Here is a 14,586-nt window from a genome sequence, read left to right as displayed (position 1 = left end):
CAAGAATTACCAGGCATTTATGAACTAACTGCTGGGAGATGCACAGCCAACACTCAGCATTACTGAAGCAAGATATGGGACCACACGGAAAACCGAAACACAGTGAGGAACTAAATACGGCATGGGACAGGTGGAGCAAAGCGAGAAACACAAGCAACTGACGGGGTACGTGGGCCTCGATTTCAAGGAGGACCTCTGTTGGAGAAAGGGGTTATTTTCTGAGAAGATGGCGTCTCCAAGTCGCTCTCCCAAGCCCCGCTCAACGGCTCCCAGACTTCTCCCCACGGCCGTGGACCCAGCAACAACAACCCACTGTCCAGTGTTCCTCCGGTCTGTACTACCCAGCAGTGAGCATACCTCTTATAATATCACAAGCTTAATTCTCCGCGCTTGCGCACGGCGCCTCGACGCGACGCACCGCCCCACGCCACCGCGTGGGGAGGGACTTCCTCCTGGCGCCCCGGAAACCGAAAGGAGCTCTTTTCTGCAGGAAGGAGAAGGGAGTTGCCGCCGACATCGGACACCGGAAAGCAGGCTCGTTGTGTTGCGTAAGGTAAGGCTAATCTCTGGCCACTCGGCGGAGCGGATGACTGCAGCGACCTTTTAAGCAGGCTGTCTGTAGCATCGGACTTCAAGCGATGCTGCAGGGAACCGGAATTAGAGGTGAGGTGTTGGTGTATCTGTCGCCGGGTCAGGCCACCAGCGACCGAGGTCTCATTACTAACTCATTGTCCTCAGCTCTTTCGACCTCGTCTGAAAAACGAGCTTGATAATAGCTCACGGAAAAGTCGTGAGGATAGATACGGAAGGGAGAAATTCACACTCAGAATGAAGTTTAAGAAAAAACTTAAGTAGGTGTAATTTCACGGGGGTGAGATCTGTGTTGCGTAAGCTATGTAACGTGAAAGTCTATACGAACCCTGCCTTTCTGAGTCGATGATTCCTGCCTGGTAGCAGCGCCTGTTGCATTAATTTGAAAAAGTACACTCACGGATGGTCATTTTTAAGCTTCCCGAATTGGCCAGCAGCGTCATCATTTGGTATTAGAGGTGGAACAGGATCGTCTAGGTCATTACCCCTCCTTTCATCTTAGATTAAAGCACAGTCTCTGAGAGGAGACCGACTGAAAGTAACACAGGTTGTTAGTGAGACAAACTAAAAGTGAGATTTCATTTCCAACCCAGAATTCTTCCCTCCACACCGTGCTGTCTCTTTGGATTGCTAAACAAGTCTTTGGGAGAAAAAGTGAGCAGGAATAAAGAGGGAGGTGTTGTACATTTAGGTGCAATATGAATCCATCCAAGGTATACTGGGACAGAAGAAAGGTTGAGGATCCTTGTCCCTGCTCCTGCCTATACACAGAAATTTGAAACCCACTTTCTAATAAAGAGGCTTGTTATTTTGGAAGACAATTTGATGTCTCTCTCTCTTTTTTTCAGGTATATGAGCGCTTTGAAAACAGAACACCGTTGTTTCCGTGATTCGATCATTCAGAAATTATGAAGGCACAGTTCTTGCCTTTGATTGACTTAAAGTCAAGCGGAGTAGACATAGGTCATGGTGGCAGTATAGCCACTTAAGTATTCCGAAGGAGGTGAGTGTGTGGCACTTAACTCAGCCTGAGAGAGGGAGAAATTAGGCAGTGCTTCTAAGAAGCGACTTTTATACAGGCCTTTATACAGGTGGACAAGGAACGGGGAGGGTGGGGGGTGGGGGTGGGGTGGGTCATTCCAGATTTCCAGGAATCTGTGGCTGAATTGTAAATTGTACAGAAGACACTGTCAGGTGTTTTACCTAGAGTGTTAGCCTTATTTTTGGCTCATGCTTCTCTTGCTTTCCTTCTCTCACTGCTCCCTCCCCCTTAACTGGATGGGTGTTTGGGAGATGAAAGGAAGTCAGGGTAGAAATCTTTCTGAGTGGCAGAATAATAGGATGGTTTTACCAAGAAGTAATGTATCTACTCAGTAAATCCATTTGTAAAAACTAAGTTCCTGCTTTGTTTAAATGCATAGCTAGGAAACCTCAATTTGTTCGTTGGATTCTTTCCCAGTGAGTGGATTATGTTCTTGTCTCCAGTTCGGTCTTTTTGAATATAAGGACATTTAAGGTGCTTTCAAAGAAAAGATCCCCACATTTAAGTTTAGGAATGAGCACAGGGGAGATAGCAAGATTAGAATCCAAGTTCATACTACAAAAACATTTTTGTTGGCTCTGTCTGGGTGACTGCATATTGTTTTAATCAGCTGCAAGCTGTTAAATTGAATTTGCATAGCTCACATAAATGACAGTTTAATTCCACCAGGATTTGAGTGAGGTGGAAATAGAGCAGAAAAACCTGAATCTGTCAAACTGGGGAAAATGAAGAAAAGGCAATCAATTAGTAAGTTGGGCTTAATGTTTTTTTCTGGGATTGGGGAATTGCAGAAAAGCAGCTCTGTAATAGTAAGACATGAACTGTTCAGAAGCTCTGGAGTAGTAAGACATGAACTGTTCAGTAGCATTTCTAAAATATTTGGGAGCATTTTACTGACTTGGGGCATAGTTGTACCCTGCTCATGGTTAATGCTCCTTGCAGGAGACTTCCTAATTGATAGAAAAGATGCTGACTGGGTGGACTCTTTACAAATCACAAAGTGTCTTGCATCTAGGTTCATTAACCATTGGTTGCTGTGAAGGAAGCATATGTAAGAGTTCAAATCTGTTAAATCTTTTAAGTTATAAAAGTAATAAATGACCATTCCCTCAGTATCTTGACATGCTAGAAGACAGTGTTCTAAAAGTTGGACTTGTCATGTTCTTCTGGAGACTAACAAAATAGAGTCCTTGAAGTCAAGCTGACTCTGCTTTTAGCCTCCTAAATGAAAAGGTAGATAGAACAGGTCTTGTGTGCAAAATGAATTCAAGACCTACTTATCTACCAACAGCAATGATAACAGTTTGCATCATCTTCTGTAGAAAATAGGAGTAGTAAATACAGAGATGAGTGAGGGTGAAGAGAGACTTAGCGAACCTATGAGACTCTTACTCTTTAATTGATAGGAAAGTGATTGGAAATTGGAGAGGTTGGTTAGGAAAGTGGAGGAGAGGACCTTTCCTGTAGTGCAGGCTTCAGAGTGTCCAGGAAGTCTCCAGATGGCTAAACGCCCTTGGTTGGAGACCAGCATAGTGGTGTTTACAGAATGCTGCATCATGGTGAATCGTGCTGGGGGCAGCTGTCAGTGTGTGAGCCGTGTAAGGTTTTCACACGTGCTGGAAGATGGAAAGAGCAGACTGATGACCGAGCACAAGCTTCAGAAATATTTTATTGGATGTGTACAAGTGCTTGCAAACTGTAGTTTGAATCAACAGGAAGTCGGTTATTAAACATAATACTTCTCCAAAGAAAAGGCGATTCAGTTTTACTAGAAACCAGTGTCATTTTATATCCCAAGTCTCTAACCAACTTTGCAATCTCATCTAATAAGGGTGCCTTAGGTCTTGAGTGTTCTAAATCTCTGAATCCCTGTTAGTCTACACCAGGATTCTATGGTGGTTTTACATATTCCCTTTCCCCTTTGTTAAGGTGGGAGGCCAAAGCTTATGTTAATTACTTGCTCAAGAGTTATATGGTGATATAGGTAAAGCTAAGAAAAGAACAGATTTTGATACCTTTTGTCTTAATTGCCCATTATGAAGGATTGTGGCTACAGTGGTCTGATTTTTTTTTTTTTTAATCTTTTTCTGTTTTGTTTTTTAACAGATTTATCAGCAGGTTGCAGGTGAACATGGCCTTGAGGTAAATCCTGCCCCTTGTTGAAATGTAGTTTCAGTAGATAGTTCTTGGCATTTTAAGGAATTAGAATAGTTACAAAAAAAAAAAAAAAGTTTTGTTTTGGTTCTTTTCTAGACTTTTTTTTTCTTGTAGATGATGAGAAACATATTAAAGGTTCTTTATGCTGAGTAATTGTGATGCTTGAAGTTGGTCATCTGCCTTGTTTAAATTAAGTGGATTTTAAATGTCAAAGCTAATTGTAGACCATTTTTCCTTGAGCAAAATAAAATCTTATTAAAACCTTATATGTGCCTAGTTTTTATCCATTTTATCTTATATGTGAAATAAAGCCTGAAAAACCCTGCATTCAAACTTACTTGATCTATGAGGTCCAACTTCCTACTCTGTAGTTTTTTTAGTAGCTGAGAGCATTTTTGAATACACACATACACACACACACACACACATATTGCAATTTGAGCCATCTCTGTGCTACTTCCTTATTTCAGGGTAGGGCAGAGATGTATGTGTGTGTGTAAGGAGCTTTAAGATTGTCAGGTTGAGTTGTGAGTTTAAGAATCTGAGTTCTTATTTATATGAATAGGCAGGGTTTTGAGATAGGAGATAATAGGGGTTCCTTGTGTCAGACTCAGCATGTACTGGGAAGCATGAAAGATTTTTCAGTTAACACAAAACCCTAAGTGATGGGATCCGGGCATATATGTTAAAAGAAGCACCTACAGGACATGATAGTAAATTGTCTCTGAGAACTGGCACCGGAAACTTGAACTCAAGAACCAAACCAGAGATGCAGCCGAGAGGGCTGGGCGTGGACCTCACAGAACACAGGAGAGCAGCGAGGCAGGAGGCCTGGAAGCTGCTGGCAGGAGACCACCTCTCCCCACGGCGCTCAGCTCTGTACTTGGCGGGCTGATGTTTTCTCCTAAAAGACTTGTGCATCTGCTCTCTGTCATACGTGGTTCTGCATTCTCATGTTTGTCATTAAATCTCTCCTATAAAGACAAGGGCTCCCCAGCTGGTGCTAGTGGTAGAGAACCCGCCTGCCACTGAAGGAGACATGCGGGTTTGATCCCTGGTTGGGAAGATCCCCCAGAGGAGGAAATGGCAACCCACTCCAGTATTCTTGCCTGGAGAATCCCATGGATAGAGGAGCCTGGCGGGCTACAGCCCATGGGGTCACACAGAGTCAGATATGAGTGAAGTGACTTGGCATGCATGCACGCACATAAGTGTTATTTTTCTCTTTGTTCAAAGGGAAACAAGCTCAGGGAGATAGTGTGACTTTTCTAGGGCCTAAAGCAAAGTGGCTATAACATAGCAATCAAACTCGGGTCTTCCAATTTCAGATATGGTTGTCTTTACCTTATAGGTCAGTTCCTAGAATCAGTTACAACTACTGGTGTCTATGTTGACCAGACCTACGAGGGCCCCCTGGCCTCCCACCATGTCCCCAACATGCACACAGTGAAAGCAACATGTGTAGTATTTGTGTGTGACACCAGGAAGCACGGGATGTTGCGTCTTTACCGACCAGGCCACCAAGCCCCAGGTGCCCCTCTTCTGACACACTGCCTCCCCTCCATCTCCTGGTCATAGGTCTTTTGCCGTAGCTTGAACGAGCCCTGCCGTGCCTCACGTGTAGAGCAGTGATAGGCTGAAGAGCAGTGGGTGGATGAAAAAGATGCTCTTTTATTCAACAGATACTCAGCGTGCACATGTCAGCCCTCAGGGACTGAGTGCTGAACAAGACAGACACTGTCTGGCTTTTGTGGAATCAGGCATTACAAAGGTCACTTCAAAATTAGAGGGCATAAATACCATGAAGGAGAGGAACAGGTTTTTAGAAAGTACTTGATGGGAGAAACCTCACCCTCCAGACTGCCACTGGGAAAACGAGAATGCCGCTGAGAAGAGCATATGGCTTCCCTGGTTCTCTTTGCTGGTGGCCTCTTGCCTTCTCAAGCCAACTAATGAGATGTCACAAGTGCTGGGGCAGCCTGAGCCACTAACATGAATCTTCCCTCCTCTTCCCCCAAGCTCCGCAGGCCTTGGAGACTCAGATACTTTGCATATACACAAATAGACCAATGCAGTTTGACAGCCTTAAAGACTTTTGAGTTTAGTTTGAACCTTCATTTTAGAACCAGGACTAGAACTGAGTAACCAAGCCTCACAAAGGTGGCAGTGCACAGGATCCAAGTCAGGTGAAATGAATCCAGCACACCAGGCTGCCAGGTAACGAGCCGAAAGTGACGCTGGGTGCACGGTGCTTGAATGCCAAGTTCAGGCAGCTGAGGTGTGAGTGGCTGGGAGAGGGGTTGGCACGGAAGAGAGACAAGCAGAGTGCGCTAATAGAAAGTGACGTGTTTTGGCATCGAAATGCCGTTGTGTATCTTCAGGCAGCCAGGCTTTTCCAGGGAAAAACAGGGATGCACAAACTGGTGAAGCTGACAGCTGAATGTATACAGATGCTGAGAAATGTCCACATTGAAAAATGACAACTTTGCATTTTCATAGTCTAACAGGATACCAATCTTCTTTGGGGGAACCGTTATTCTTATGTCTGGAGTTGTCTTGTTGTGTAGAAATTCATACTTATGCCTGAAGATTAAATGTTGATATAGCAAAACTTCAGAAACTCTGTGGATGGGCTATTTACAGAACATTTCAATTTTCAAATACTCCTATAATTATATTATTTTCCTTCATTAAATGAATATCAACAGGCCATTTCTAAAACTATACATCTCTTTGTCCTAAGAAACTTACGTTTCAAAACTCTGAGCAGCCACAACCTAGAAAACTTAACACACAGTATCATAAACTCATACTGCATCAAAATTTGTATAGAAATCATATGTTTAAAAATGTGGATTTCAAGGTTCAGATGTGAAATCCCCTGAAATAAAAGACATTTGAAACAGGGAACTTCGCGATCTTTCATGCGGTAAACGGGGCCTTTACGTATAATCTGCACATAACTGTGAGGCATCCCGTTCTTAAACTTTCAGGCCAAGCGGGGCACCTGGGGGCTGTCACCACTCGGTACTGTATGCACTGGCACCCTCTCCCGCCAGGGGAGGGTTTCACCACAAAGGGAGGTTGCCTCTCCTGTGTGCTTGGAAGTGGCTGAAGCCAAAGCCCGCCAAGGGAATTGCCTAACGCTGCCCCACTATGGGCACGTGAAGAGCTCTGTGTGCCGGCAGGGGGTCCACACAGTTGGGGTGAACACTTAAGAACATGCTGGAGCAAACCAGCCCATTTCCATCCCAGTTCACCTTATTTTTTCTCAACTGAGCAGTCACCCTCTACTTTCCCTCCCACCATCTATAGAGTCTATGAGTCAAAAAGTGCAAGTCCTCCATTGTGAACACACACACACACACACACACACACACACACACACCCCAACATCTTTCCAAGGTGGGACTTAGAGCCTGCTCAAGCACTCAGCTTTTTGCCCTTCCTGTCCTACTCTGTCTGTGTTCCCACCCTTCTTTTAGCCTTACCCCTCCCACTCCACACAGATGCCCATTCTTCCTTTATGCCCCTCTTTCTTAACTAAGAGAGGAGACTGATTTTTAGTCTTACTTCAGGCAGAATATTCAAAAACAGTGTGTGGCTCAGTGCATGGTGTTTCTTGCATTCTCCGAAGTGGGTCTGAGGTCTAGCAGAGTGCATATTAGACCACATTTTAGTCGTAATGCCTTACAGGAAGAAGGCTGGTCTCACAATTGCTTGGGCATGGCAACATTTAACTAACCATGATCGAGGTTTCACTGTGAAACATTAATAGGTTTCAGCAAGTTGAGGGTCAGAGGCCTCATAGTACACACGATGCTGGGAAAGTGGGGTGATAAAAGGGGAGGTTGCACTCATGGCCTTCTAAGTCTGAAGTGTCTATTGGCCTGGGCCTTGTGGATTTTCCCATTAGAGGACAGAATGCTTTTAGCAGCAGAAGCAAACCAGAATTAATCATAACCATTAAGCTTCTGCCCACTTCTACCAAAAAGGTTGGACTTGGGGCTTCAAGTCAAACTTCATTTAGTAACACTGAAGTTGAACATAAATGTAAAACCAATCACTTAGTGGTGAAGAATGCTGTCTTTGGAGCCAGACTGCCTGGGTTTGAATCCAAGCCCTGAATCCATGTTGGCAGTGGCTCTGTGTAAAGAATCCACCTGCCAATGCAGGAAACACAGTTTCCCCTCTCTGGTCTGGGAAAGTCCCACATGCCACAGAGTAACTAAACCCGAGTGCTACAACTATTAAGCCTACGCTCTAGAACCCAGGGCCACAACTACTGAGCCCACATGCTCTAGAGCCTGCGCTCCACAGCAAGAGGAGCCAACGCAATGAGAAGCCCACACACTGCAACTAGAGAGTAGCCCCTGCTCGGCGCCTCTAGAGAAGAGCCCGAGAAGCAATGAAGACCCAGCACAGCCAAAACAAGTAAATGGGATAATACAACTGTGAGAAGTAAACAAGACAGTATGTGTAAGGTTGTTGAGCAATGCTTAACACAGAATAAGCGCTCCACAAATTTTAGCTATTTTATCAAAAGTACCTAGAGCTGCTTTCTCTCTCTAGCTGGACTTTAGGGAAAGGGGCAGGAAATGAGTCCTGAAACATCTTAGCGTACTTTAGAAAACATGATGTGGGCCTTAGTTATTACCCATGAAAACCTCTTGCTCTCTTCTTAGCAAAGCACGTTTTGATCTCGGGTACCCAGATTTCGCCCTACCTTGATGACGCAAATGTGTGCCTCATGCACCAGGAGAGGTGGTTTGCCCCCAGGTCCTCCTGTCTGGGGACATCTTCAAAGGCCACACCCACCGTGTAGTCCAAACACTCGTCCACCTCCACCTCCCAGTAATGGCGCCCTCGGACTGGAATTAGGTTTCCCATGACTGCAGCACACCTGGGTTTAGAAAGTAGAAGTATGTGTCATTTGGGCTGACCCACGCCTGGCTGTGCAGGTGAGCAGCCCCAACTGCTGGGGTCAGTCAGTAAGTGATCAGGAAGGGTGGAGGCAGGTGTTCAAAGACCCCATTTGTAAGGCGGCACAACCTTTGCTCTCAAAGCTCAGCTGCCCGATGCTGAAGATCAGAAGGTTAGTACAATGCTGGTCACAGGTGAGGAGGAGACAAGCCCACTCTGTGTGCTTTTTCAGCAACAGGGCTTTTTACAGTAACAAAAAGATTTGGTTCACTTGTTCCTTAAACAAGAAAGAGATTGAGGACTTTCCTTGTGGTCCAGTGGTTAAGACTGTGCTCACAATGCAGGGAGCCCAGGTTCGATTCCTGCCCTGGAACCAAGAGTCCACATGCTGCAACTAAGGCTCAGTGCAGCTAAATAATTAAATATTAAAAACAAATGAACAAGACCACAGGCCCAAACTGGAGCTCTGTGTGCCAAGCCCCATGTCACCAGTCAGTGACAACTTACTTACAGTTTTACCTTTCACCTAAATGGAATTTTAAACCAGTCAATCAGAACACTAGTTAGGTAATATGCCTGAGAGACCCCTGACCTTTCCTAAAGGAAAGGAACCTTACCACAGCCAACCTGCTTTTTAAAAAAAATTTTTTTTTAAATTTTGTATTGGGGTATAGCCAATTAACAATGTTGTGATAGTTTCAGGTGAACAGTGAAGGGACTCAGCCACACATATACCTGTATCCATTCTCCCCCAAACTCCCTTCCCATCCAGGTTGCTGCATAACAGTAGGTTCTTGTTGGTTATCCATCTTAAATATAGAAGTGTGTACACATTCATTCCAAACTCCCTGACTATCCCTTCCCATACCCCCTGACAACCATAAGTTCGTTCTCTAAGTCTGTGAGTCTCTGTTTTGTAATCTTGTTTGTGTCATTTCTTTTTAGATTCCACATAAAAGGGATGTCATATGATATTTCTCCTCCTCTGTCTTCACTCAGTAAGACAATCTCTAGAGCCATCCATATTGTTGCAAATGGCATTATTCCATTCTTTCTAGTGGCTCAGCAGTATTCTATTGTATATATGTACCACATCTTCTTTATCCATTCCTCTGCCGGTGGACATTTAACCAACCTGCTTTTTTTGCCTGGAAGTATAATTTCCTTGTTCCTGATCCCCTCCACCTGAAAAAGTCTTTCATTCTGTACAGCTCCTTGGACCTCCTCTCTACCTCCTAGATTTCAGGGGCTGCCCAACTCAAGAATTATTGGAAAAAAGTCAATAAGAACTTTAAGATTTGATCAGTTTCATTTTGTTTCTCAACGCAGGTAAGAACTTTATTGTTTCTTATTCCTCTCTGCCCTGCCAACCCAGTGTTGACTGGGTGGAGGCAAGGAAGGATAAAGTTGGGTTCCACTGTACTCTGTGCTGCTCTGCTCTCACAAGCTGGCACAGATGTGTGTGTTGGTCGCTCAGTCGTGTCCGACTCTATGTGACCTCGTGGACTGTAACCCGCCAGCTCCTTTGTCCATGGGATTCTCCAGGCAAGAACATTGGAGTGGGTAGCCATTCCCTTCTCTGAGGGATCTTCCTGACCCAGGAATCGAACCAGGGTCTCCTGCGGTCTTTACCATCTGAGCCACCAGGGAACAGATAGTAGGTGCATAACACACATGCAGTAAGAAGGTCAGCAGGGAGCCAGCGTCAGAGGAAGAGACAGTTATGAGACAGCCCAGGACGCAGGCAGGGAGGCTAGATGCAGTTGTTCATCGGTAGCCCCTCTGGCCTCCTAAGTCCTTTCTTCCTTAGAAGATCCTCCTGACTCTGAGACCAGCCCACCAAGAATTCTTTCTATCCTGATTACCAAGAAGCTGAGAACTGTGTTTAATATTTAATCTTAAAAACAGAAATTAGCCCTTGAAGTTAAGCCATGTTCTTTTTTTTTTTTTATCCACTGCTGTGATTTTTCTATTTCAGTAGGGTACATTTGCTCTCCCCCCATTTTTTAGATTTCTTTTTATGTGAACCATTTTAAAAGTCTTTATTGAATTTTTTACAATATTGCTTCTTTTTTGGGGGGGCACTGAGGCATGTGGTATCTTAGCTTCCCCACAAGGGATCAAACCCACATTCCCTGCACTGGAAGGCACAGTCTTAACTACTGGACTGCCAGGGAAGTTCCTTGGCCCCTATTTTAAGTCTTCTTTAAGTATTTGGAAAGAAGTAAGGTATAATGAGGGCTTCCCAGGTAGTACCAGTGGTAAAGAACCATGGACAGAGGAGCCTGGTGGGCTACAGTCCATAGGGTCGCAAAGAGTTGGACATGATTGAAGCAATTTAGCACATGGCATGCAAGGTATTAATAAATGGCAACCCACTCCACTACTCTTGCCTGGAAACTCCCATGGATGGAGGAGCCTGGTAGGCTGCAGTTCATGGGGTTGCTGAGAGTCGGACACAACTGAGTGACTTCACTTTCACTTTTCACTTTCATGCATTGGAGAAGGAAATGGCGACCCACTCCAGTGTTCTTGCCTGGAGAATCCCAGGGATGGGGGAGCCTGGTGGGCTGCTGTCTATGGGGTCGTACAGAGTCGGAAATGACTGAAGCGACTTATTAGCAGCAGCAGCAGCAAGGTATTAATTAATACATCATTTCGACCTTAAGTACTAAGTTCTGAAAATAGCATCAGTCCAGACAGACAGGGCGCATCTTTGATGGACACCCCTCCCTCAGGTCTTGCGCCTGCATGATCATCATTCCTTCCACCAGCTTTGGTTTTTCACCAGGAGTTTTGTTAGAAAGTATTGCCCAGTGGGAGAGAGAGCTCTGGGCTCTGCACTGAGGGGCTGGGTCCTTGTTCTCCCACTGCTCTGGGAGCCCAGGACTCCACTCAGAAGCCACGTCTCCCCTTCTGACATTGGTCAGACCCCTACTACCCCTCCCCAGTCTCCCCTCCTCCCCTCCCTCTCCCTCATTTCTGGGAGTCAGAGCCTGAAGCCCCTTTCAAGGCTTCATCAGTCATAATCCACCAGTACCCGAATAACAGCACATATTAGGGGGGTTCATGAGCTGTTCAGGTGAAGGGCTGGTACAGTACCTGGTAAACTGGGTGTCGCTGGGGACTGGCTCCCTGGCGGGGCCTCTCCTCTCGCTTCGCACAACCGTGAGCCCATCTTCAGATACAGTCAGCCGGGGATGGCAGGTGTGCTCGTCCAGGGGGAAGTAGCTGCCTGCGAGGGGGGAGGCACATGGAGACCCCCCAAGCCAATCACTACACTGCTTTCTCCACGTTGCACTCCACACAGGCCGGGGCCTCACCACGTGTGGCTGGAGTTAGCTCCCTGTCTAACACTGGTGAGCCTGGACCTTGCCTGGTGATGCCCCTCGTGCTGATAATGATGGCAGTTTACATGGGTAGGGCGTTACTGGGTGTCTAGTACTGAGCTAAGCTGTTTGTTGAGTCTTATCCCATTCACACCTTACAAGTATCCAGGTGTTAGTATTTCCATTTTGTAGAAGAGGAAACAGAGGGGCAGGGTGGTCCTATCATCAGCTGTAGATGCTAGAACTCCAATTGGAACCCCAGAGACATCCCTGGTGGCTAAGACTCCATGTTCCCAATGCAGGGGGCCTGGGTTCCATCCCTGGTCAGGGAACTAGATCCCATGTGTCACAACTGAGACCCAGTGCAGTCAAATAAATAAATACTTCAAAAAACAAAATAAAAATAAACATAAGGAATAAAAATAAACATAAAAATAACAACAACAACAAAAAACCCAAACCCCAAGCCCATCTGATTCCAGTGGCTGCACTCTTCACTGGGAGGCTATAAATACCTGCAGGTGAACAGGAATTTCTAACCTGTTTGCCAAGGGGAATAGGAATTGAGGGAATTACTAGTGATCAATTTGACAAACGTTAGCAAAATCCAACTTTCAATGAGGGCAGTGAGAGAGAAGGGAGGAGATTGTACAACCATCTCTGAATTATGGTTAAAACAAAGCACACCAAAAAAAAAAAAAAGTTACAGAATGGGGATTTCCCTGGCAGTCCATGGATTAAGACGCTTCCAATGCAGGGGGTGCGGGTTCGATGTCCCGATGGGGAACCAAGTTCCCATGTGATGGGTGGTGCAGCCAGAAAAAATAAAGTGCCCCCCTTCTGTAAAATGGGACCCCAGGGCTTTGATCGCCCCAAGTCCCTTCCTAGCCTGATTTGCCATGTGTTCGTATTAGTGAACGTTCACTGATTTTTCCAATGAAGTCACAGCAGCACTGGGTCTGCCACGAAGGGGTAACTTTGGGTCCAGTGCGTGTGTGGTGGGGGAACAGACCTGTGGTGTGGACGGTAGCGGGCTCACTCCTTGCGCTGGGGCCGCCCACATTGAGGGCTCTCACATAGATGGTGTAGTTCTGTCGGGGCTGCAGCTGCACCAGGCACTCGCAGGTCGGGATGCCCACAACAGACCTGGGTGAGGAGGCATGCGGACATCACCGAGGGGCTGGGGCAGACAGACCCAAGCACCAGCCCCTCCCCGCTGACCCCCAGCAGCGGCACAGGCAGGACTGAGGCTCTCCTCAATGCTCCCTCCCAATAGGGTCCCCTTTTCTCATTTTCTTGTATCCTTTCTGTCTGTGGCTCTCGCCCGTCCAAGCCCCCCACCCTGTGTCCCAGGCATCCAGCACTGCACTCAGTCTGGGTCTAACGCTGCATCAGTGGGGCGTGCATGCAGTTGAATCCAGTGTGTGTCAGCCTGTCTGACAGGCCCCTCTCTGAGGGCAGGGGCCAAGTACCACAAACTAAGCACAGAGCCGGGCTCACAGCAGGCTTTCAGTCTGTGTTTATGAACAAATGATCTGACTAGAGCTGATATAGAGGGGCCCTGGGGGAAATGGAATGTAGCTGCTGCCCTCATAGAGCTTCCAGTCTAGAAGAAAGGCATTTCTCAAGCCATCACTGGAAGAAACATAAGATGGTAACATGACAAGTTGATGGTGTATTATGGAAGGTACAACTAGCTGAGAGGTGTTTTCGAGCTGAACTTTGAAGAATGACTGGGAGGTAAATGGATAAGAAAGAGAATAGAGGAGTCTCTTTCATAGAAGAAGCATGTGCAAAGGCCCTGTGGCAGGAAGAAGGATAGAAAGTAAAAGGAACTATTAATAAAATATGACCCATGTGGTTGAGGGAGGGTGAGCTGGTGGGGATAAGCTGGACAGGTGGGAAGGGGCCAGAGCTAGTGAAGAAATTTTGTCTTCTTCAGGGATGCCATGATTAGATCTATACTAGGAGAGTAAGCACTGCCCAGGTCACCTCAGTCCCTGACCAGCTTTCTGATGACCCCCAGTGTAAAGGGTTTAAAGTATCAGCACAAGTTGCAAAGGAAATCCAAACCATTTGGCGGGGGTGTGGGGGGTGTGGGGGGTGGGGTGTGGGGTGTGGGGGGTGTGGTCAGACCACTGAACTCCCTTCCCTGCTCCTGAGGATCCCTGAAATAGATAACCCAGGTTAGCAAGCCCTGATGTGGTTGTGGACACATGAATTTAGGCCGGGGTTTGGGGGCAGGGGGTGGGGCATATGGCCAGGTCCCAAGCCCTGAATTTAGTGTAGAACAATCTGTCTCCCTAACAGTTGACACCAACCCCTCCTCCTCCATTTCTCTAAAGTTGGGTTGGTGCACAGTAGGGCAGCCCCTGCACTTGGCTGCCTTTGATAAGCTTCTGGACTGCCTGGTTGTAATCCAGAGGCCTAGCCATAATTCCTCCACTGTACACAGCTGTAGACTTGTAGGATCTGCAGGCCTTTGTGGTTCCTGAATCCAGCCCTCTTCTAGTTGTGAACTCCTCCAGATTTCTGCCAACCAGA

The 14,586-nt window shown here is 46.3% G+C and overlaps 1 protein-coding gene, 1 long non-coding RNA gene and 1 other non-coding gene across 7 annotated transcripts in view; 2 read left to right on the top strand and 1 right to left on the bottom strand.

Moving 5' to 3' along the window:
* Window positions 1-424: 424 nt before the first annotated feature.
* LOC102397046 lies at window positions 425-4,056 on the top strand. 3 transcript variants are annotated; one of them, XR_006546810.2, is made up of 4 exons: window positions 425-553; window positions 1,440-1,594; window positions 2,303-2,380; window positions 3,740-4,056. It is a non-coding gene; the product is annotated as an uncharacterized LOC102397046 (long non-coding RNA). The 3 variants fall into 3 exon arrangements; XR_006546812.2 differs by having other exon boundaries at window positions 2,289-2,380; XR_006546809.2 differs by lacking the exon at window positions 2,303-2,380.
* Window positions 2,800-2,926, top strand: LOC112581021. The gene has a single exon (XR_003105470.1). It is a non-coding gene; the product is annotated as a small Cajal body-specific RNA 15 (non-coding RNA).
* Window positions 4,057-5,440: 1,384 nt separating the features above from the next.
* Window positions 5,441-14,586, bottom strand: part of FSD2 (fibronectin type III and SPRY domain containing 2) — a 44,946-nt gene continuing 35,800 nt past the window's right edge. For all 3 annotated transcript variants that reach the window (XM_044932839.2, XM_044932841.2, XM_044932840.2), the window contains 4 exons: window positions 13,055-13,188; window positions 11,816-11,948; window positions 8,517-8,693; window positions 5,441-6,373 (listed from right to left, as the gene is read on the bottom strand). In XM_044932839.2, coding sequence (XP_044788774.2) covers window positions 6,121-6,373; window positions 8,517-8,693; window positions 11,816-11,948; window positions 13,055-13,188 — 697 coding nt within the window. In that variant the 3' untranslated portion in view covers window positions 5,441-6,120. The remainder of the gene's footprint in view (window positions 6,374-8,516; window positions 8,694-11,815; window positions 11,949-13,054; window positions 13,189-14,586) is intronic.

The sequence above is a fragment of the Bubalus bubalis genome, chromosome 20, assembly GCF_019923935.1.
Source record: "Bubalus bubalis isolate 160015118507 breed Murrah chromosome 20, NDDB_SH_1, whole genome shotgun sequence".
NCBI classification, from domain to species: Eukaryota; Metazoa; Chordata; class Mammalia; order Artiodactyla; family Bovidae; genus Bubalus; species Bubalus bubalis.
Note: the sequence above shows the minus strand (reverse complement) of the source record. Positions and strands in the feature narration are given on the sequence as shown.